General features: G+C 47.1%; 1 protein-coding gene across 5 annotated transcripts in view; it reads right to left on the reverse strand.

The window, feature by feature from the left end:
- Positions 1 to 661: 661 nt before the first annotated feature.
- The window catches only part of NGEF (neuronal guanine nucleotide exchange factor), a 49,444-nt gene continuing 29,708 nt past the window's right edge, over positions 662 to 20,397 (reverse strand). For all 5 annotated transcript variants that reach the window (XM_062606614.1, XM_062606615.1, XM_062606617.1 and 2 more), the window contains 11 exons: positions 19,552 to 19,826; positions 13,059 to 13,219; positions 12,687 to 12,839; positions 10,545 to 10,674; positions 9,979 to 10,053; positions 7,985 to 8,074; positions 6,185 to 6,348; positions 5,018 to 5,173; positions 2,667 to 2,746; positions 2,135 to 2,239; positions 662 to 1,544 (listed from right to left, as the gene is read on the reverse strand). In XM_062606614.1, the coding sequence (XP_062462598.1) occupies positions 1,372 to 1,544; positions 2,135 to 2,239; positions 2,667 to 2,746; positions 5,018 to 5,173; positions 6,185 to 6,348; positions 7,985 to 8,074; positions 9,979 to 10,053; positions 10,545 to 10,674; positions 12,687 to 12,839; positions 13,059 to 13,219; positions 19,552 to 19,826 (1,562 nt within the window). In that variant the 3' untranslated portion in view covers positions 662 to 1,371. The remainder of the gene's footprint in view (positions 1,545 to 2,134; positions 2,240 to 2,666; positions 2,747 to 5,017; positions 5,174 to 6,184; positions 6,349 to 7,984; positions 8,075 to 9,978; positions 10,054 to 10,544; positions 10,675 to 12,686; positions 12,840 to 13,058; positions 13,220 to 19,551; positions 19,827 to 20,397) is intronic.

The raw sequence follows: 20,397 nt of genomic DNA on the forward strand, positions 1-20,397 counted from the left end.
GCTCTGCTCTGTGCATGGCTCTGTTGGCAGGCAGCTCTTCTCCGTCCCCTTCTGGAGCACAGCCGTGGCGCTGCAGGAGCGTGGGGCACTGCAGGTCATGGCACCTGCAAGACTCCTTTGCAGTGGCACAGAAAGATGCCGAACAATCCATTTCCCTGATGCATGCTGGCCGCAGCTCAGGACCAGCCTGTACCCAAGGGGCCCGCTGCTGTGGCCATGTGTGGGACTGTTCATAGCGAGGCTGTTGAACAACAGGCGGCTGCCGTGGGTCCGTCCCCTGGTTGGTCTCAGTGCAATGCCCTGGGCTTCATGCAAGGAAGGAGTGCTGCCTGGCTCTGCGCAGCCTGGCGACGGGGTTGATGTATATACATGGAGGTGTGGCTGTACAGGGAGATGGTGTGCTCTGCCTGTGCAGGCAGCGGCGCGCCGTGGGTTACAAGCATGCTGGCAGCAATCGCTGGGCCTCCCACAGCGTGTGGGACAGCAGCTCCTGGGGTAAGGTCACTCGCCTGCTGCTGGTGCTCCCATGGTGGTGTGCAGGGAAGCGCTGGCACGGCTACCCTGCCCTGTGCCTCTGCAGCAGAGAAGTAGCAGTGACCACAGAGACCACAAGTGCCGGATCAACCAGGAAAGGATGTGGTGCCAGGACCCTGTGGAGGGGCTGAGCCATGGGCAGGGCCTTGATGTGCTCTGAGGCCATTTGGCAGGCAGAGGTGTGGGTCAGGGCTGGTGAGGTTGTGCTGCTGGTGGAGCAGGGCTGGATGTGGAGCATCTAACTGAAGCAGATTGGGGGTCTGCCCATGGGAATTGGCCCAAGTGGCTCCACAAGCAGGACTGCTGGAGTTACTGGGGCTTGTCCCAGCCCGGTGCTGATGGGCTGTGTAGAGGTGGTGAGACAGCTCTTCTGCTTCAGCTTTATCCCTGTAAGATGGTGTTTTAGGAGCGACCCAAACTATAAGTCATGATGAGCTGCAAGTGCTCAAACTGGGCAACATTAATGCTTTTTTATGCTTGTGGCCATGTGCCTTTCCCAGGCAGCCTGAGCCAGCCCCAGCTAGCATGTGTGCAGGGAATGGGGATCAGCCACCCGGCACCTTTGGGCTGTGTCAGCTTGGCTTGTGCTCTCTGCAGCTGTACAGAATGCCTGGGAAAGGGTTATCCAAGCCAGTTCAGAGCACAGATCTCCAGGGAAGCATCAGTGCTGCAGGGAGCCCAGGACCTGCAGTCTCTCTGTTCATGGGTGCATGTGCCTGCTCTGGCACAACAGGTCCTGCACCATGGCCCACCACACCATCACCATATCCTCCCAGTTGTGCTTCTGTCCTTTGCCCCTCTCCCAGAGGTGCTGCAGATGTTCGGGGATGCCAATGGTCATTGGCGGTTCCTGCTGCCCAGTTTTCTCCGCTGGCTGTCATCCGACTTGTGCACCCGGAAACACTCCTTCAAATTCTGGGCTCGGATTTTGGGGTTCAGGATCTCCTCCCCCATAGAACTGGGGAACCAGCCCCTCTCCTGGTCGTGAAGACGCTCTCCAAATATCCAGCCTGAGCAGAGACAGAGACAGGTATAAATGAGTGGTCCTTGTTCCTATGCTGGGACAGTGGTGCTGGGAAGAGCCTATACAGCTGGCAGTGCTTTCTGGAAGCTGCTCGGAGGCCTGTGCTGGAGTGACCCCAGTTTGTCAATCTGGCCAAGGAAGCCCGCTTGCCTGAGCAGCACTGTGTGGACAGCTAGCTCAAGGGATGCCAGCACAAAGCAGGCACTGCTGCTACTGTGTGCTCCTGGCTGCCCCTGGTGCTGCAGGAGTGGTACCCAGCATACATCCAGTGTGACTGAGTCCACCAGCTACAATTGTGCCCCAGGGACCAGGACCAGGTGGCTGTGAAGCATCAAGGTAAGAACAGGTCTGGGTTACATCTGTGTCAGCCCTGCCATGTCCGACAGCCAGTGCCAGGGTGACTGTGCCAGCACTACCTGGATTTGTTGAGTGTCAGAAGGAGGCAGTAGCTCCCCCCTCCTGCTCTGAGCTTCCTCAGCTGTGATGCCAATGATGGGTCTCTCCCTGCCTGGCCCCTCCTGCCTGCCAAGGGCAAAGCCCACCCTCCCGCAGACGCCCCCATCCTGTCCCTCATACCATCATCTGTCTTGTCCAGGATGTTGAGGACATCAGCCAGTTCCAAGGACAGCTCATCTGGCTGCTGGGCCATGTACGGGTGGACACACTGGATCTGTGGGCAGTCTGCCAGGAACAGGGCAAGAGTGAGGGATGGAATGGGATGGATTCTGCTGTAGGACCATGAACTCCGTGAATGGTCCCTCTGATGTGGTAAGAAACCCCGTGGAAGACAAGGGGTGCCCCAGTCACAGGGACCAGGGAAGCACCTCTGAGGGGAAAGGAGCTGGGTGCGTATCATCACTTCAGTGCCACCCTTGAGTACCCTGGGTGGGAGGGAGAGCGCTGGTGCAGCCCAGCCTGGGTTGGAGGGGTGCAAGGTCAGGGCCAGGCCCACAGACAAGTGGCTGTGGGTGGTGGGAACACAAGGGGTGCCAGGGACAGTCCAGCTTCAGCACAGGCCCCAAGCCTGGGGTTAAATTGAGATGAAGGCAGAATAAGGTGCCCTGGCGTAGGGGTGAAGAGGATGTGCCTCCCATGCTGTGTCTCTTACCAACAAGTCTGGATGTAAATGAAACAAACTTGGTTCTGCGGTTCGGGGCCAGTGAGATCATCCAGCGCTTCATCTCACTCCTGCATAGGGATGACAAACCAAATCTGTGAGTATGGGACAGTCATAGGGACCCAGCTCCCCTGCGCAGCCAGCCCTGGGCTCCTAAATTGTTTCTTTCATGGCCAGTTCCTGCCTTCCCCACCCTAGGGTCCTTGACTCCCAGGCAACGCTGAGGCCCACTCTTCCACACGCAGTGGTTGGGATGTCACACATCCCGTGCCCTGGGCTCTGCTGACTGTCCCCAGAACAGGAAGATCCCGCTTTGGGGAGCAGCCTGGCTTCAGAGAGCCAGCAGCAGGGTGGGAGGCCTGGCATCCTCTGGGCTCTAGCCAGGGCTGGGTCAATAGGAGCAGTTCTTCCTGCAGAGAAGCAGTTAGAGGTTCATTTATGCTTGGAGCTGCTGTGTGGGAACATTTAAAGGACAGAACTGATGAATTCACTTGCAAATGCTACAGCACACCAAGGGTACCGCTCGGCTGGCAGCAGATGAGACACAGACCCATGTGAGCATATTCAGCATGCTGCTATGCAAAACCCGGGCCTGCAGCAGGAGGTGGGGGAAGATCCACAGTGCTGGAGAAGCCCCATGCCTGGAGCTCCCTCAGTCCTGCTTGGAAACAGGCAGCTCATCTCCACAGGCTGCAGCTCCTGCTTGGAGAACCAGCGATGCTCCCAGCCCTGCGGGAGCCAGAGCTTTGTACCTTCTCTGATGCGAGTTCTAAAGCCTGAACTTGACACACATCTAAAGCCACAAAAGTGTCTTCTGGGAGGAGAGAGGCCTATAACGGAGATGTGAAGGACAAGCACTGGCAGGCTGATCTGCAGGGTTGGGAATACCTCGTGCTTCAGGGCTGAAGCGCAATGCCAAGGACCAGAGAGGACACCTGCAGGTCAAGTGCAGCCCCTCATGCCATGGGGATGTGCAGGATGAGGGTGCTGTGCCCTGAGGGATTGGCACCTAGAGATCAAACCAAGTGTCTTGCTGTGCTTGTGGCCCTATCTGCAGGCTGGCCTTGCACACAGTTCCTCGCAGGGCTATTTGGATCCTGCCTGCAGCCTCTGGTTCCTCTCGGCCTGTGCTCCAGTCCTGCCCTTGTGACTAGCTGTGTCCAAATGCACTGTACAGCCCACCCAGGACATCAGCTGCAAGCTGCCTCCATGCAGGTCACCATATGTGCTGGGTCACATACTCACTGTGGCCATCACGAAGATGGGACAGGATGCAGAAGCACAGAAGTGCCATTGCCTCCCCTGGGCTGGGGCAAACCCTGGCCTGGTTTATCGTTCCCTGCACAGTGAAGTCTCACAGACGTCATATGTGCGCTTGCCCTCCATAACATGACTGACATCTCTATTTTCAGTACAGCAAAGCTGCAGTCACATGCCTGGGGAGAAGGTGCAGTTGTTCACTCACTGTACTAGGGGTTTGTCTTCCTGATGCTGGTGCTACACTGTGCAGGGTGCAGCCCTGGGCTGTAGCAGGATGTGGTCCCGGCTGAGCCTGGCATTCATTAAGCAATATGGATGTTGAACAACTGATAGCAAAGTAACACCAAGTTTTTAGTGCACATCATCTCTAGTAGCTGTTTAGCTGGTAGTACGTGTGCACCTATAATGGCATAGATGCTGTGCCTGGAAAATGCAGGGCTGCTAAGGCTTGAGTCAAAGGTAAGGCTTGTGTTGGTGCAGCTGAATCATTTGCCCAGGCTGAGCTTGTTGGAACCTGAAGTGTAAAATCAGTGAGCCAAGAAAAACTGTATCCAAGGAGACAAGGAGGCCCCGCGCAGCAGAAGGGCTGCAAGATCAGCATCAGCTGTGGAAGGTGCTGAGGAAGCAGCCGTTTCTCCCATCTTTGCCTTACAAGCAGGACTCACTTCATAGTGCTGACTGAGCACGGCCTTGATCTTTGGAGTGTACAGCATCCGGATGTATGCTTGCTTTTACTTTGTGAATATGAAGTTGTCTATAAATCCGTTGAGCTCCTGTGCCAGGGCCGGTTTCTGACCTCTCTGTCCCACAATGCAAAGTACCCATCCATCCTCCACGCTGGATGCTACAAATACATTGTACAGGAGGGAAACATGCCTGGTTCACTAGTGCCTGTCAGCGGGAGAGGTCAAAGGTAGCCTTAGGGGAGCCATGTTGGACAGAGAGGTTTGTAGGGCCAGCAGTGGGATCTCTGCCTGCCTGACCCTGGTTAAGTGTGGAGAGCTGCTCCCTGTGCTGCCCATGTGTGGGTGTAAAGAGAGTGCATTCCTGAGCTCTGGTGAGTGGGTGACTGTTGTACTCACTGGGATGATGCCTTCAGCATGTAGCTCGCCTCCCGGTCATCTGCGTTCTCCAGCAGCCTCAAGATGAAGACGTTGGCCAAACTCTGCCCCTGGTCTTCTAACTCCTCTACCCGAAGGAGCCCCCGAGGAGCAGAGTCAAACACTTGGTACTTGTCCCTGGGAGAGGATAGAGAGGAGATGAGGAAAAACTGCAGTTATCTCAGGGGACTTTGGCTTCAGCCACCCAGAGCTGTACTGAGGACACGGACCAGGAACCGCTTCATGGCAGGAGCAAAATGATGTCCTGGTGTGGGAAGACGTGTGCAGCTATGAAAACACTGCAAAGCAAGAAACCCTCTTCTTGTTCTGCCTTAGGCATCTCCTATGGCCAAATGCTTGCTCTGAGCTCCCTATGTACAAAATGCAGACAGTGCTCCCTCAAAGGGGACTGTGAGGCTTACTTCATTCCTCTTTGTGAAATGCCTCTGTGTTTTCTGGATACAGGCTGCCACAGAAGCAAAATATTTCCAAGCATCAGACACTGCGGCGACATGTTTATTAGAAACATTGGACTGGCAAGATGCTCCCTACCGGTGAGTCTGGTCAGTGCAACAAAGAACACGCTGTTCTCTGGAGCCATCTGTGCTGCTCTGTTTCACTAGAGTGAAACAAGACCTAGTCCTGAGTACAATGATGTTCTCCTCCTCCTGGGGCAGGTTACAGCCTGTCAAATAGAACTGTTAGCCTCAGGCTTAAATGTATACCCCTCCCTGCTGCTCATGTTTTCTAGACTGCTTTCTTAGACGTTTAACTGACTAAATCTGAGCTGTTCTTGAGGCAGTGATGAGTCAAAAATCACTTCTTGACAGGAAGACGGGCCTCCTGGGCCAGCCCACCAGCTGTGACTTGTTGCTGCAGAAACTGGTGGATACCTGTTTGCTTATCCTTCTGGGAAGCCTGGAATCCAAGGTGTTTTTGCCATCAGTTTTTGGTTGGAGAGAGCTGACCCATGAGGAGTCAACTGTACTCAAAACCAAGGAAACTGCTGGAGGGAGATGTACAGGTCAGGCCAGGATGCTTCCCTGTACTTGGGGAACAGGACAGGGACACAGCATCACAGCTTAGATAAACCCATGGGCAAACAGGAATAAGGAAGTGCCCTGTGTACTTCCCAAATTTTGTACTCACCCAGGAATTTGCCGGCAGATTACCAGCAGGTCATTGAAAAGGAACAAGTAGATTTCTCTGAAGAGTTTCTTGGTGCGAAGTGTTCGTGATGTCTTTGGACCATTCATTTGCTGCAGTTCCCCTTGCTTCAGCAGCCAGCGGGAGTGAGAGATGATGGGCACAGACTGGAAGTGAGGAAAGGATGGCAAAGATCAGGAGAACAGCAAAACCCGGTGGGTTTATGTGGTCAACATGCTGAAAAGCAAGAGATGCAAAAGGAAGGGTGGTGAGCTCCCATCACCACAGCTTGCACTGCAGAAGGTGGAGCAGAGCTGCACAGAGAGGGCAGTGCGCTCTGTCATTCACACCGCAGCCTAGCTGAGAGCGTAACAAAACTCAGGGGTATGGCAGGAGCCTGAAAGTGAACAAACACGAAAGGACAGCAATGCTGGAGTGCCAAGTGCTGGATTTAAACACCAGGACCTGCACATGCTGATCTGTCTCTGGGACATCCCCTGTGTCATCACATGGACTGAGCTTTTACAGACATCTATTGTGCATACTGGCAATACATGCGTATTGCCTTTCGGCTACAAAACCCCCTAGGTTAATCGGGTCCTTACTCGCTGGGTCTGTTCCAGGTAGGAGGAGATACTGTCCATGAAGCTGCAACCGCACTTCCGCTAGAGTTTTGGCACACACTGTGCTAAAAACAAGAAGTCCAGCACATCTTACATTAGAACACTACACTTGCAGTCAAATGACTGAAATACTGGGAATTATCTATGTAACTGTTGCTGTTTCCATCTTCACTCCATCCCTGTGTTCTTATGTGCACGGTGGCACAGTCTGACTTTCTGCATTCTTGCACTCCTTTCACCAGTGGAGAAGGGTTCCTAAGGCAGAGCTACTCCAGGGATGAACCAGCTCAAGCCTGTCATTACAGCCTCAGCTTTACAGGAGATGAGGGCAGCCTTGTAACTATCCCAGTCTAGAGCTGTCTTGTGGACTGTGGTCTAGCCCTGAGTGGAAAAACAAGTTCTTGTTCACCCAGTGTAGCTTTCCAAACAAATGGTCTCGCTTTATTCTGTTTTGTTGGTTTTGCTTCGGTTGTTCAGGTACATGAAAAGGTTGCTGGGAAGCTAAATATGCTCCTTAAAGTTTGTGAAGCAGATGGATCTGCAAAGCATCTCCATAGTGCTCGAGAAGAGAATTGGCAACTCTATACTCAGCACTGGAGTTTCATGGCATGAATGAGACATGGTCAGACACCCCTAAATATGGACTGTCATTCCCTGAGTGGAGCCAAAATGAATCACCAGCAGGTAATTAGAGACTGTACATAGTGCATAAATGCATGGATGAATTAAAATGGCAGGGCAGTCTTTATTTTGGTGTTTTCCAGCTTTAAAGTGTTTTGCTTTCTAAGCTTTCATCTTCCTTCAATGTAATTTGTAATGTGAAATAATAGCTCAGAGTTGACCTGCATTTTGAAGGGAGATGAGACGGAAGAGCCGAAACGGAGTGCTGGAGCAGGGGGCACCCACTGTGCTCGGATGGTTTGATGCCAGCATGTCAAATCTGCGTAGGGGCACAACACATTGGCCTCAGTGCTGCCCCTGACCTCTGCAGCATGTGTGCACTGAGATCACACAGATGGATGCAGCAGCATTCCCTTCAAAGGCTTTGGAGTTGGGACAGTGTGGACCAGGCTACCACTGAACACACACTGAAATAAGGGTAACTAGGCTACTACTGCCATGTATGTCCACACAACAGTTGGAGGGTATTGGTTTGCTTCTCTGCAAAGGGTGTTTATACCTTGATCTTGAATTCCAGTTTCTTCTGGATGCTGATCATCTGCTCTGTTCGGCTCATCTTTCTGACACCTTCATTACATGCTTTCACCACCTGGGATAAAGAGTGTACAAAGATTTGCCTTCACTGGTAAGCAACGATGAACAGCACAGAAAGGCCTGACTGTGACAGGCTAAGTGCCCTGCTGTAACAGGAACTGACCCAGCCAAACTCTTCTGTCAGCACTGTATTTGCATGAAAAAAGGAGTGGAAAACAAACAAAAACAACAATAAAGAAAACCCCTCACCAAATACGCAGACGGTGTTATAGCTGGCTGGCTATCAGAGGACATGTTAGATGGCTGCATTCGGTTACTGAAACAGAAAGTATTAAGCAATAGTCCATGTTGCCCAGCACAGGGTATATCGCCTTTTCCAGATCCTGACATGCCATGTATCTCATCTTCCTTGTTCCCAACACTTGTGCACACACAGTATCATCTTCAAGAAGAAAATGAAGCCAAAGATCTTAATTTCAAAGATGCAAATGCTGTGGTTCTGCCAAGCAGCACCAGATGCCAAGGCTATGAAATGTCCCAGCAAAAGAGACATTCATCATACAGAGCCCAGCTGTGTTCTAAGCACAAATTTTAACTGAAAACCCACAACCAACGTGTGAGCACTACCCTATTGCAGGGACCTTAACCTAGATGCCACTGCCTGTTTCATAAGGAGCAATTCTCTTGAGAACTGGCTAGGTAGAAAAATCACATTGGAGAACAAGTTCCACTTTGTGCTCTGTTTCTGCTACTCAAAACCCACCAGAATATCAGCAATTTAAACTGTGATCAGCTCTTCCCTCTTGAATAGGGATACATACAGGGAAAATAAGCACCAGATGACCTCTGCTGTAATGCCTGTACTTAGCTGGACTTTAGGCATCTAAACTTCCAACACTTACAGATAAGTAACCATGCAAAGGCAGTTAAGAAACTGATCGGGTGGGTCAGCAGCAGCTGAATCTAGAAAGAGCATTTTTCCATCAGCAGTTGTAGTTACCTGCATGTTTCAGGAACAGCTTTCCTCAGGCTTCTGACCAATGGATAAAAACCATTGCTACCAGATGCAAGAGGGATTCTGCAAACACTAACTTAATGCAGAATACTGTTCATTGTAAAGGTCTCTGTCTTTCTCCCTAGTGATCTCCAAAGTGTACGCTTCCTACACTAATCCAGGGAAATCCAGGAGCCTGTTTTTCAGTCAGAAGCTATGACTGTATCCTCAGGTTGATATTCTAGCACAGTTTTTAACTTCAAATACTTCTACTGAACTGCAGGACTTGAGATGTCCCAAGCTTCTGGTGAAGGGTTCAAACACTGTTCCATGTGGCTGCCATCTACACGCAGAGACCATTGAGTTATGTAGCGTGGAGGTGGGATTGCCCTGTCTGACCGTGTCAGATGGAAAACATCCCAATGCTTTCCTGTTTTGTGTGCAGCAGTAACTAGCCCAACCAAACAGCTACCTACCAGCTTCAGGGAAGAGGGCTAAAAGCAGGCTTGAGTACTTCATTAAGAAATTGTTATTCTAGGTCAGAGGAAGAAGCGTGCTGCATTGGAGGAAGCCTGACACAGTTGTGCTCTGTTGCCTGATGTGGCTAATTACATCCCTTAGTGAGATCCATCACCTTCAACTATCTGCAAAAAACAATTTGTAATCTTGAATTCTCCAAGGGAAAACATTCTCTCTGCCCTTTCCTACAGCAGAAACATACACATCTGTTGTTAGCAAAGGACTCCTTGTCACTGACATCTGAGTGCTGCTGGATTAGTCTATCTTTGAGAACAAGCAAGGCTTCAGGAAAAAAATATTACTCCTGAAACACAGTGATAGGATTTAAAGAGACAGCTTCAGGAGCTAATGTGGTTTATATGTCTTTTTTTAAGGAGGGGAAGGTGGGAGGAATGAACATGATGGTTTCATCTTAATGGCCTTCAGTTTAGCTCATTCAGACTTACTGTTTCCAGCTCTTTATGTGCATCCAGGGCAGTGTTTTCCCTGTCAGACTTCTCTTCTACTTTCTTCAAAATATTCTGCAGGGGAGGAAAAGCTGTGTTAATTCTGATCCCAATTTGACAGCACAGAAACTGTCAAACTAGCCTCTGAGTTATTTCTGGCCATCAGCCTCATTACAGGGTAGGTGACAGAGTACAGTGACTCTCACCTCTTTGTTCCTCTTTCTCATTAAAACCTGGTCCCATCTGACCTTATATCTAAAAGAAATACAGCAGGCAGAATCCTATTTTATATATATATAAAAGAAAAGAAAAATAGATGGAGCTGGCACTAACAGACAACTCTTGCTCAGTAAAAGCTATGTGGCAAATTCAACACTAGCTTGGGGATGGTCTCTGAGTGAATAAATCTTTTCCATAGTGGTTTATAACATCTAATTCTGTGGAAAGGCTTCACCCATCTCTAAGTTTGATTGTGGCTGTATCTAAGCCTCATTCACAACTGCTGAAAAGAAAAATGGAGTGATCCAGAAGACCCTCAGAAGAGAGAGAAGAGCACAAATCTCTACCTGCACCAGCAGTTTGAGCCGAGTGATCCTTTGAAACGGCAGAATAAGGAAGGAAGAAAAGGACAGGCCTTTGCACTTGGGATCCAGCTCCAGCTGTGAGATCACTTCTCGGAAAGCTGGCTTGTCCTGCCTGAAAGGAGAGAGAACAAAGGTGTGAGGGCTTTAAGTGCTCCTCTGCCTGAGCCTCTGGTATGTGGCTGGTGACCCAAAAGCAGGTTAGTCCCATAGTCAGCATCTGCCTGGCCTCTCCAGTGGGAGAGAAGAGGGGACTCAATGCTTCTAGGTGTACTTTAGTTTAAATCCAGAGTTATTTATAGTGTTGGGGAGGGAAAAAAATAGACTTTTAATGTAGAAGCCATGGTAGTGTTCACATGTGTTAGCACATCTAGCTCAGCAGCATGCACTGTGTGCGTAGGTGCGTGTGAATGGGGTGTGTGTCCAAGTAGATGAGTCAGAGGCATAATTATACATTTTTACACAGTTGGAACTCTGTGACAAGGTGAAATTTGCTCAGCCATAAGAACAAGACAAGCCACAAAACAGCTCAGGCTTGGCTACTGCTACTCCTGGCTGCTGCTTAGCTGGAGGAAGGAAATCATTGCCTGGCCTGAGAAGGGCATGGGCTGTACCCTGATGGTTTGGAGCAGATGAGGGTATTGCTGGGCCATGGACACAGCTGTACAGAGCAGCTAAAAGTCCCAGCTGCCATAGTCAAAGTCAATGCTTCCTGGCAACTGCAGGGACCTGAGGAAGACTTACACTGCTGGAGTCCTGGCTAGCAGAAACAGCGTGGATGTGAAGAGATTGCTAACTGTGCAAAACCTGTCTCTACTGTGTGTGACTTGCAGCATCTAGGAGAAGCCGTTGTACATGATTCCCCCTGCTGCAGCAGGTACTTATGTGATGGTGTGGCTCTCCAGAGCCATAGCAGAATGAACCTGAGTGTACCTGAGGAACTGCCAAATGGGGTGAGCTGTGACCACACCTCAGACTTTGAGTTCAACCAAGTGCTGTAGAATTGCTGCGCCAGCTAGGAGCCTGTGGAACAAGTCTATTCTTTTCAGTTTGCTTTTTGTTCTCCTGCAGACAGAAAGAATGCTGCCTTCTAAATTCATATCTAGGAATACCTCTATCTCCAACAGGTCCTTTTCAAGCTCATCTAATCTAGCCTATTGCTGCTTCACTTCTGAGTGTTTAGCTAATGAGTCTAGGCAAACTGTTCATATTCTGCTGCTATATTGCTTGCCTCTGACTGAAGGAAACCCAGTGGTACCCTTCCTTTGGAGACAACAGTTGGGAAAGCACAACAGAGGCCCCTTGAAGTGTTGGGGGTTTTTATTCCTCAAAAGCTGGGGAGCAGAGAAAGGATAGGATTAGGGTTTGTTACACTCCCCTGAACTAGCTTCTGCTGCGGGCAGGAAATACAGTGCAGTATGCGCAATGGGCTGTCCTGAAAGAATCTAGGACATTGTAACTAAAGAAAAAACAATTCTCCTGCTTGAAGACAAGCTTGGAGGTCACTCTTTGTTTTGAGCTGGGGAAAGACAGTTCCTATGGGATCAAAAGACTTGCTAAACTTGAAAAATAATGCAAAAATATTTTGCATTTTATCCTCAGGCCTAGGTAGTGTCTGTGTGTGTGACACTAGAACGTGAAGAAAATTCCTTTTTTTTTTTTTTACAGCTTTTTTTTTTTTTTTAAAGAAAATTTTGCTCTGAAACACAAAAGAAATCAGAGCTTTGGGAAACTCAAATGCCTTGCTGAGCAGCCTGGGAAAAACACTGGGTGTTCTTGTCATCAGAGATCTGTATTATATTCTTGGGCTTTCAATCTCTTGCCTGTACTTGCAGTTTAAAAATACATCTATTTCACAAGCATGTGCCCCTGTGTACATCATGAATATTTCCCACAGCTGGAAAACGCTGGCTCTGAATTTACTTGGTATGATACCTGCACACTGTATCACCCCACCCTGGCTATAAACCCTTTTAATTGTGTTTTCTTTTTATAGGTGCAGTGAAAAATCAGTGATGTGGGAAATCTTTTTCTGTACCACCTAATCCTTTCTCACAAATATCAAAATTACAGTGAAATCTCATGCAATTTTGCACAATAATTTAAGCATCAAGCACCGGCACTCACAGAAGCTGCTTGTAAGCTCTCTCCTGGTAGGTCTGGTTGGAGACGTAGGTGATGTACACAGAGAAGTGGTTAACTGTATGCTGATAGACAATATCGCACACATCCGAGATGACAATGTTCTCCTCCACCCGCTGCTCGAGGTCCAACAGGAAGCTAGGTGAGAAACCCGGTGCTCATATTAATTGTGACATGTCTGTTGCAGGGAATTCCCAGAAGAAGGCCTTGAGGTTCAAAGCAAGACATGTATCCACAGGCTCTTTGAAAAGACAATGAGTAACAGACTGCCCCTGCTCAGCTCCTCCATCCCTCTACAAATGAGGTTAGTTAAAGCAATGCCATTCAGCTGGACTAAAACCCAGCAGCAGTTCTTACCGCTCACTAACAGCCATGACATCCAGGACATTGGAGAAGAGGATGTGTGCTTCAGAAGGGTGTAAGATTTTTTTCAGACGTTCATTCTCCATGAAGTGAGACACCAAAAGATTCAGGCTCTTGTAATAGGAGGCTTCGGAAGTAACCAGCTCAAACATGGCCTGGGGGAGAATTCCAGAGGAAATCAACAGGTACCTTCTATAGTAGAACAGTGCTAATGAGAACATCAGTCATGAACCTTGCACCCATCCGCCAAGCTCAGACTACAGGGAGAGGTAAGCCCACAATGGCATTTGTCATGTGTTACACAGGATAGTGACTTGAATGGGGAAGATTTCCTCCTTCAACCATCAGCTTGGGCTGTTTCTGTCTCTCCTAAGTTGTTAGACCCCATTTCCTCCACTGAATCTCTCCAGCAGAATTATCTTTCTTTCTCATTGTATATAAGCAGTCTGATTTTGTGCACATGCATGCATATGAGGGCTCCATGGGCTCCCTCCTTCCTCCCTAGTGTCACTTAATCTTAACTTGAAGCTGCTCCAGGCACCAGCGCTCTCTATGTCCACTTGTCGCAGTCCTGCACTTCCATCTCCTTTTAGGGGAGGTCCCCTGACAGCCCCCATACACCCTCCAGCACCCTGCTGATCATGAGAGCACTGGCTTGTTGCTCTGCTCACTGTGGCTTGTTGTGCTACCCAGGAGGGGTCTCCTTGCACCATCTACACCCTTTGTTTTAGCGAAGCCATGTTGTATGGGCTGGGATGTACAGCACCCAGCACACTGCAGTTGCAGTGTGCGATGTGCTCCTTTCGGGAGCGCTAATACAAATAAACAGCCGTGGTGCTCCAAGGCCCTGTGTCTTTTCTGACCCAAAGGAATTGTCCAAGTAAGGCTTCCCAGTCAACCCTGGCCACATACTTTTCTGACCCAATCACCAAGGACTGGGACAAGACACACAAGTCCCTAACTATTACCGTAAGTCATAAACAATCTCTGAGTATTCAGCTCTTGCTTCTCCTGTTAGAAAACTGGAGCAAAGCCTGGCTTCCTCAGGCCAGGGAAGTGGCCAGGGGAAGCAGAAAGACAAACTGGTGGTTTGGGTCAGAGATAAACAGTTTAATGAGATGAGGATATAAAGCCTTCTGCCTGCAGCAGGTGCCACAGGGTCACTCCACTATTGCCACGCAGAGGTCCCTTATTCTCCAGGCAAGTCTTTGTTGTCTTTTCTCAGAGCTAGATGAGCAAGGTGATTATTTACACAACTACTCAATCTGTTAGTTGAAGTAAGACTAACTGAAGATTAACAAGGGCTTCAAAACAGTGAAAAATCATTAGATCCTATCTCAGATATCTCTTGATGAAGGTGTGTCTTGGGCTTCTTGTCCCAGGACTGGCCCATGCTGCCGCTGCTAAAGAGGAACCTTTTGGTAGTTCAGTGAAAGTCTCACTTCTTTGAACCCAAAGTCGCTTTGACCCTTGAGCCTAAGTTCCCCTATGCCTGTAGCTCCCCTGCTGCTCCTCAGTGAGGGTGGCAGGGTGCGTGTCCCTGAGCTCTGCTAGCTCTCAGAGGTGGCAGGGGTTCAGCTAGAGCTGAGGAGATCAGTGGAGCAGCAGGTACATGCAGTATTTTCTGTGTTGTGAATATGGAAAATATCCTCCAAATCAGTTGTACTTTTTGGTGGGTTTTTGTTTGTTTATGGTTTTAGTGGGGAGTGAGGATTTTTCTGGGTTGTATTTTTCATTTTAAATAAATGATTTGAACTCTCCTGATCAGTTTTTGGCCTTTTGCTGGAAATACTGCTATGTATCACAGAAGAACCTGAGGTACAGAGACCTGGTTATATTCCTGACACATTCCTGGGTTATATGACACTGCACTGCAATCCAAGATCTGCCTGTTTGGAGAAATTAATTTGCGTGTATTTGCTGTTTACCTTGGTGGGGGATGCTTGATCTGCATGGTCATGTGCAGAGTGCAAGACATACTAAGAAATAATGAAAATGGTAGTAAAAACATCAATGCACAGGGCTCTGATTTAAAGGAGATCTTAAGAAAGTACAGAGCATCTCCACTGACTGGGACAAGCTTCTGTAAGTGTCCACAGCATGTGAAAGGCACAGGTTTCTGAATTTACTTTGGAGATCCAACTGGTCCTTTGCAGGCCCAAATCCCCTACTTCATGCAGCCCAGACTGCTGTCTCCCTTTTGAATGGTAAGCATGAGCTGCAAACCTCATAAACTGGCACCAAATATCCAACCTTGCGATGTGATGATGTGATCACTGTGGAATAACTGAGCTTTGCTAGCTTGAAGTAGTTGCTATTAAAAAGAATACAAGCTTCTCGTCTCTGCAAAAATAATTAGGAAAAAAAAAAGAACTAAATGTCAACTGATGTAATACTGCCTTCCTTAGCCTACAAGTAGTTTGAAGCTGTCTCTTGGAAACGTGACCAACACTGTTCCATCAGCCCTCTAGGTCATTACCTTCATAAAATCTCATAATCTCCCATACTAATAATTTTTATTGCTTATGTTTTGGCAGGCAGGCTGAGAAAGGACAAGAGAAGTGAAGCCTATGGAAGAAGGAAACGTAGGAGATAAAAAAGGAGAAAAATTAAGAGTCACCAAAGACAAGAGTAAGTCATCATATGAGCTTAATTCCCTTGAGACACTACTGTGTTTTACTTCATAGATTGGAAGTAACTCTTCCAAATGGCTCTGTAAACCGCTTTCTTCATATAAACCACCAGGCAAGAAGGGAGTATTCTGGTCTAGTCTAGGAAGGATGTTGTTCTGATGCCACAGCATTGCCTGTGACCAGCTCTCAGACCTGGTTGCCTTCACAGGGCCAGTGCGACATCCACCTGCTAGATATGGCCATGTCACCGCTGTGCACAACCAGGTTTAAGTCCCTCTTTTGCTCCAGCAAAGAATATTTTCAGAGCGGCAGCTCTCTGATTTAAATTCACACCATGACACATGGTGCAGATCAGTCTGTCTCTGCCCCTTTTTATAACACCAAAGAGACCTGAATCCACATAATCCCTGGTAAAAGCTTTATCAAAGCTCATACATTTTAGCAAAAATGGTTCAGTTCAAAGACTGAGAATACTTTGCTAAACTATTTTTATTAATAAGTTGTTTTGGCCGAGTTCCACTGAGCTCAGAATCTCCTAAAACGTAAGGTGAACACAATGTAGGAAAATCAATACAGTTGACAAGAAGAAAAGGACAAAATGAAGAAACTAGATGGAAATTAAACAATGATAAACTGAAAGGTAGAGAACTGAACTGGGAAAGAGGGAAAAACCAGACACTCCACAAAAAAGTTCATGCTGAAAGAAGTTTCACTGAGTGTTGTTTCTTCTAATCTCTGGACCACAACCTTTTCAGAGCCTAGTGCTTTGGTGATGGAATTTCTTTTAACATAACCCACATTTAATCCAGGGAGTGTGTGTTTTCTCTAGTCGCTTGTTCATCCTGCTACACAAGTTGCCTGTCATTTCCTCCATGTTGACTCCATGTCAGAACCCAAAGAACATTTCTTTTGCCTTGCTCATTATTAAATTTTCTATTAAATTAAAAGAAAGCCCTTGGTGATGCACCTTTTGCTGTGTTTGATGCTCAACAGATGTCCAGATAATTAAAACTTGCCTATCAATGACTTAGAAATCTCTATTTCTATTCCAGTAGCACACCATTTTCGTATTAACCTGTGGTCTGTAACTGCCTTCTTTTTTTGTTCTTCCTTTTTTCTGCATTTGTATCCACATTTTCTGTGACACTTCCAGTTTTACATCTTGCTACTCTCACATTCATTTCAGATGAAAAAGGCTGGTGTTGCAGAGGCCACCGATGCCTGAATTCTGTTTGAATTCCCGGGGCTAATGGGCCATGCTGCAACATATTTTTGCTGAAATTGCTGGGAGATAGAAGTGTTTTGGGGTTTTTGGCTGGTTGGTTGGTGGGGTTTTTTGTTTGGTTTGGGTTTTTTCCCCTCCTTGTTTGGGTGGGTTCTTTTTGTTTTGTTCTGTTTTGGTTTGTTTCCTGAAACTCCATATTCCAGCTCATTTGCTGCAGTGGGGACAATGACAAATTGCCTTCCATGACACTTTTCAAGCATCCATTGCTCTTCTTGTCAAGTTTCTTGTTTTGATGCTTGAAAAACACCTAGGTCTTGTTTTTTATCTTGTATTGATAACCTGCTCAGTCATTTTCTGTCATTGCCAAAATCAAGACCAGATTCCTCCTCTTGTTCTTGTCTTTAATTTTGAGGATTACTGCAGATAAGGAACTTTTAATCTGACTGTTTAAGCCCTGCTCCATCATACCTATGGTGGGGTTCCCTTCCTCAGCTCTGAACAGGGGTGTTTGCTTCAACTTTTAGTTTGTGTGCCGGTATTCTTCCCTGTGGTCTAAATAATACTCTTATTCCACTTTTCCTGGCTGAAGAGCTGCAAGCTCTTCTGGTCCCTGTGTTTACCATAGGTTTGAGGATTACGTGGGTCAGAAAGGAATGATTTCTTACTTTAGACAGTTACTCCAGAATTTCTGCTGCTCAGAAATTACTTCTCAATTACTTCAGGTAAATTCCTCCAATTCTCCTTCATGAAGCTGAAAACTTTACATTCACTTCATCAAGCCTTCATGTACAGCTCATATTGCTAATTCATATCCAACATAAGTACAGTTCCAGTACTGCAGGAGCAAGCAGTGCTCACATATAGCAAGGTTGAATTCAACCTTATCTCTTTAATTGCCTCGGAGACTTCTCCATCATTCCTAGTTTCCTGTCCTTCACTCTCCTCACAAAGCCAGTTCTCCACTTCATTCAATGTTCAGCCAATTTCACAGCTTTCTGGCTTTGAGCAATTTTATATTCTCTCACTGTGCTAATCCTAGAGCAAATAGGAAGAAAATTTCAGCTCTGATAAACTAACATTGGAGGAAACAGCACTTCTTTAAGGCAGCAACGTCCCATCTCCATCCGCTTTATTTCTCTTGTTATTTAAGCAGAGAGAAGAAAATTCATCACACTTAGTGCTGGGGTTTAGCAGTGCAGAGATTTTTTCCTTAAAACACCCACAGGTAATGAACGTAACTCAACAGAAATTGCAGGTTTTGAAATCTCTAGTGCAAACTTTTAAGCAAATGTTTCTCTGTAAAAGACTCTTCATTTTGAAGCAGAAAGAAAAATAAAAGCTCATTATTTTTCAGATGCCAGACTGTGTTTGTAACGCTGGCAGTTAAAAGTACCGTGTTTTGCCAGGTATACAGAACACATCTGATATGAAAATAACCAGAGCAGAGGAAGATCATGGAAAAGCAACAAATCATTTCAGTCACCTTCAGACATAACCCTAACACACTAACAGCCTGTGCTTGCTGGCCCAAGCTACCCTATATAAACACCAATCCCTTCTACCAAGGGTGTAAGTAACACACCCCTGCAGTTCATAAGATAAGCCTTTCCAGTGTAACAGTGAAGTTATAATTTGGCCAGGACGAGGATGGCACTGTATAGACCCAGGATTCGTAAAGGTTGATTGTGCAAATTCAAGTAAGTTTAGGGGGAACTGCTCACACCCTGAGATGTTCCCCACCGTTTGGGGTACAATCTCATGAGCCAGAGCTGAACAGACACACGGCAACAATGGTCTCACCATTGTTGAGAAGCAATCCTGGCACAGGGAGTACAGCAGGACTTGCAGGATAGAGCCCTTGAAGGCCAATTGCACACCACACACTAAACAAGGCTTGCTCATCTCCACTGCTGGCTGTACATTGTCAAAGAGCACTCTCAGCCTCCACACTGTCCAAAATAGCACTCAGTTGTAAGCTGTTGTGTGACTGATGTTTTCATTAATTATGGCAGCTGCCCCCCCCCTCCCCCCCACTCCTTTCACTGTTAATACAGCCCTATACATTAACAGTGTAGGACTCTTAAACACTGATGCCACTGCACTGTATGGCTAAAATGCAAATATACCTGTCACTGGTTTTTACTGTTTTGCATAAGACTCCAAGTAACAACATTTAAAATTAAGGCAGTTCATCCATCTCTTCCCTTTCTGTTAATGCAATCATGTTTAAAACAGATTACAGTTAATAGTTGAAGTCTTCTAAGAGTTCTGGTGGAAAGTATGTATCCTGCTAGTAAGTAACTTCAGAAGAGGATTCATGTGCACTGGGAACCAAAAGCTGTATTGCAAGTGCCTCTTCATTATCCCTTTTCCTTTGTAAGTTGCTCCTAATGCTGAAGCAGAAAAGGGAAAAGAAGGTCTTTTTTTTTTTTTTTTTTTCTACAGAAACAACATCTGTAGTTTCAAGAAATGTGTGAGTGGTGTTAATGCAGAAGAGTACCCAGCAGGGGCAAGGCTTGTCTGTGACTCCTATGGGGCTTTTAATTTTTAAGTCTTGATCATTTGACTAATTTACTCTCACTCTTTTAAGCAACGACCGAGTTAAAAAACATTCCACCTTCCCCGTTACCTCCTGCAGCTTGATCTCATCTGGCTGGAGAATGCTGAGGACCCCACTGCTCCGGATCTCAGGAAGATCCTGCCATAAGTTGAACCTGGAGTTGGAGTTCCTCAGCAAACTGATTTGTGGTGGAGCTTTGCTTTCAGGTGTACTGGTAGGTTCTGCTTCAGATGGGGTTTCCTCACTGGGTGAACTCTCCTCGGGGTCTGTCTGTGAATCCTGCAGTCGTCTGGTTTCAATTTCCTGGCGTGTAGATTTATCTCGATATTCCTGGTACAAGAGCCCTAGGAGGCAACATAATAAGTCTGAGAGGTTACAGCTGAACAAGAGTAGAAATGTATCATAGGCAAAGATAGTTGTTCTGCATCAATTGGTCTCAGCAGAGATGAGAGAGATCCCACCCGTGCTAAGCAGGAAAGCCAATTCCGGCATTCCTATTTCAGCCAGAAGTGGAAACTATAAATGGAAGGCCATTTCTAAATCTAAAGTGTTGTCAACAATCTGCTCTCATAAAACATTTAGTAACAGTCAGATGAATCCATGACCCATTGGAAGACATAAAACAAGTGGTTTGTTAGTTGCCAGGCTTTAAAAGGTTTCTTTCAAAACTCAACTTTCTTTGCAATATTATTATGTTACAAGTTACAGGTTGTTAGGTATGTGTAACTGTGTGCCTGGAAACCTAATACTGCATTCATTGAAACTACTTTCAAGGAGCAATCTGATGGCCCTGAAAATCCTTAAGGAGGAAAAACAGAGCTTCTGTTAAGGCATTGGACAGGTGAAGCATTGGGACAACAAGCCACAGTTACTAGCTTGTTTTGGTATTGACTTTGTGGTTAGCCTTGGACGTGT

This window comes from Pezoporus occidentalis, unplaced genomic scaffold (genome assembly GCF_034315485.1).
Source record: "Pezoporus occidentalis ecotype Australia unplaced genomic scaffold, CSIRO_AGI_Poc_V1 ctg97, whole genome shotgun sequence".
Lineage (NCBI taxonomy): Eukaryota > Metazoa > Chordata > Aves > Psittaciformes > Psittacidae > Pezoporus > Pezoporus occidentalis.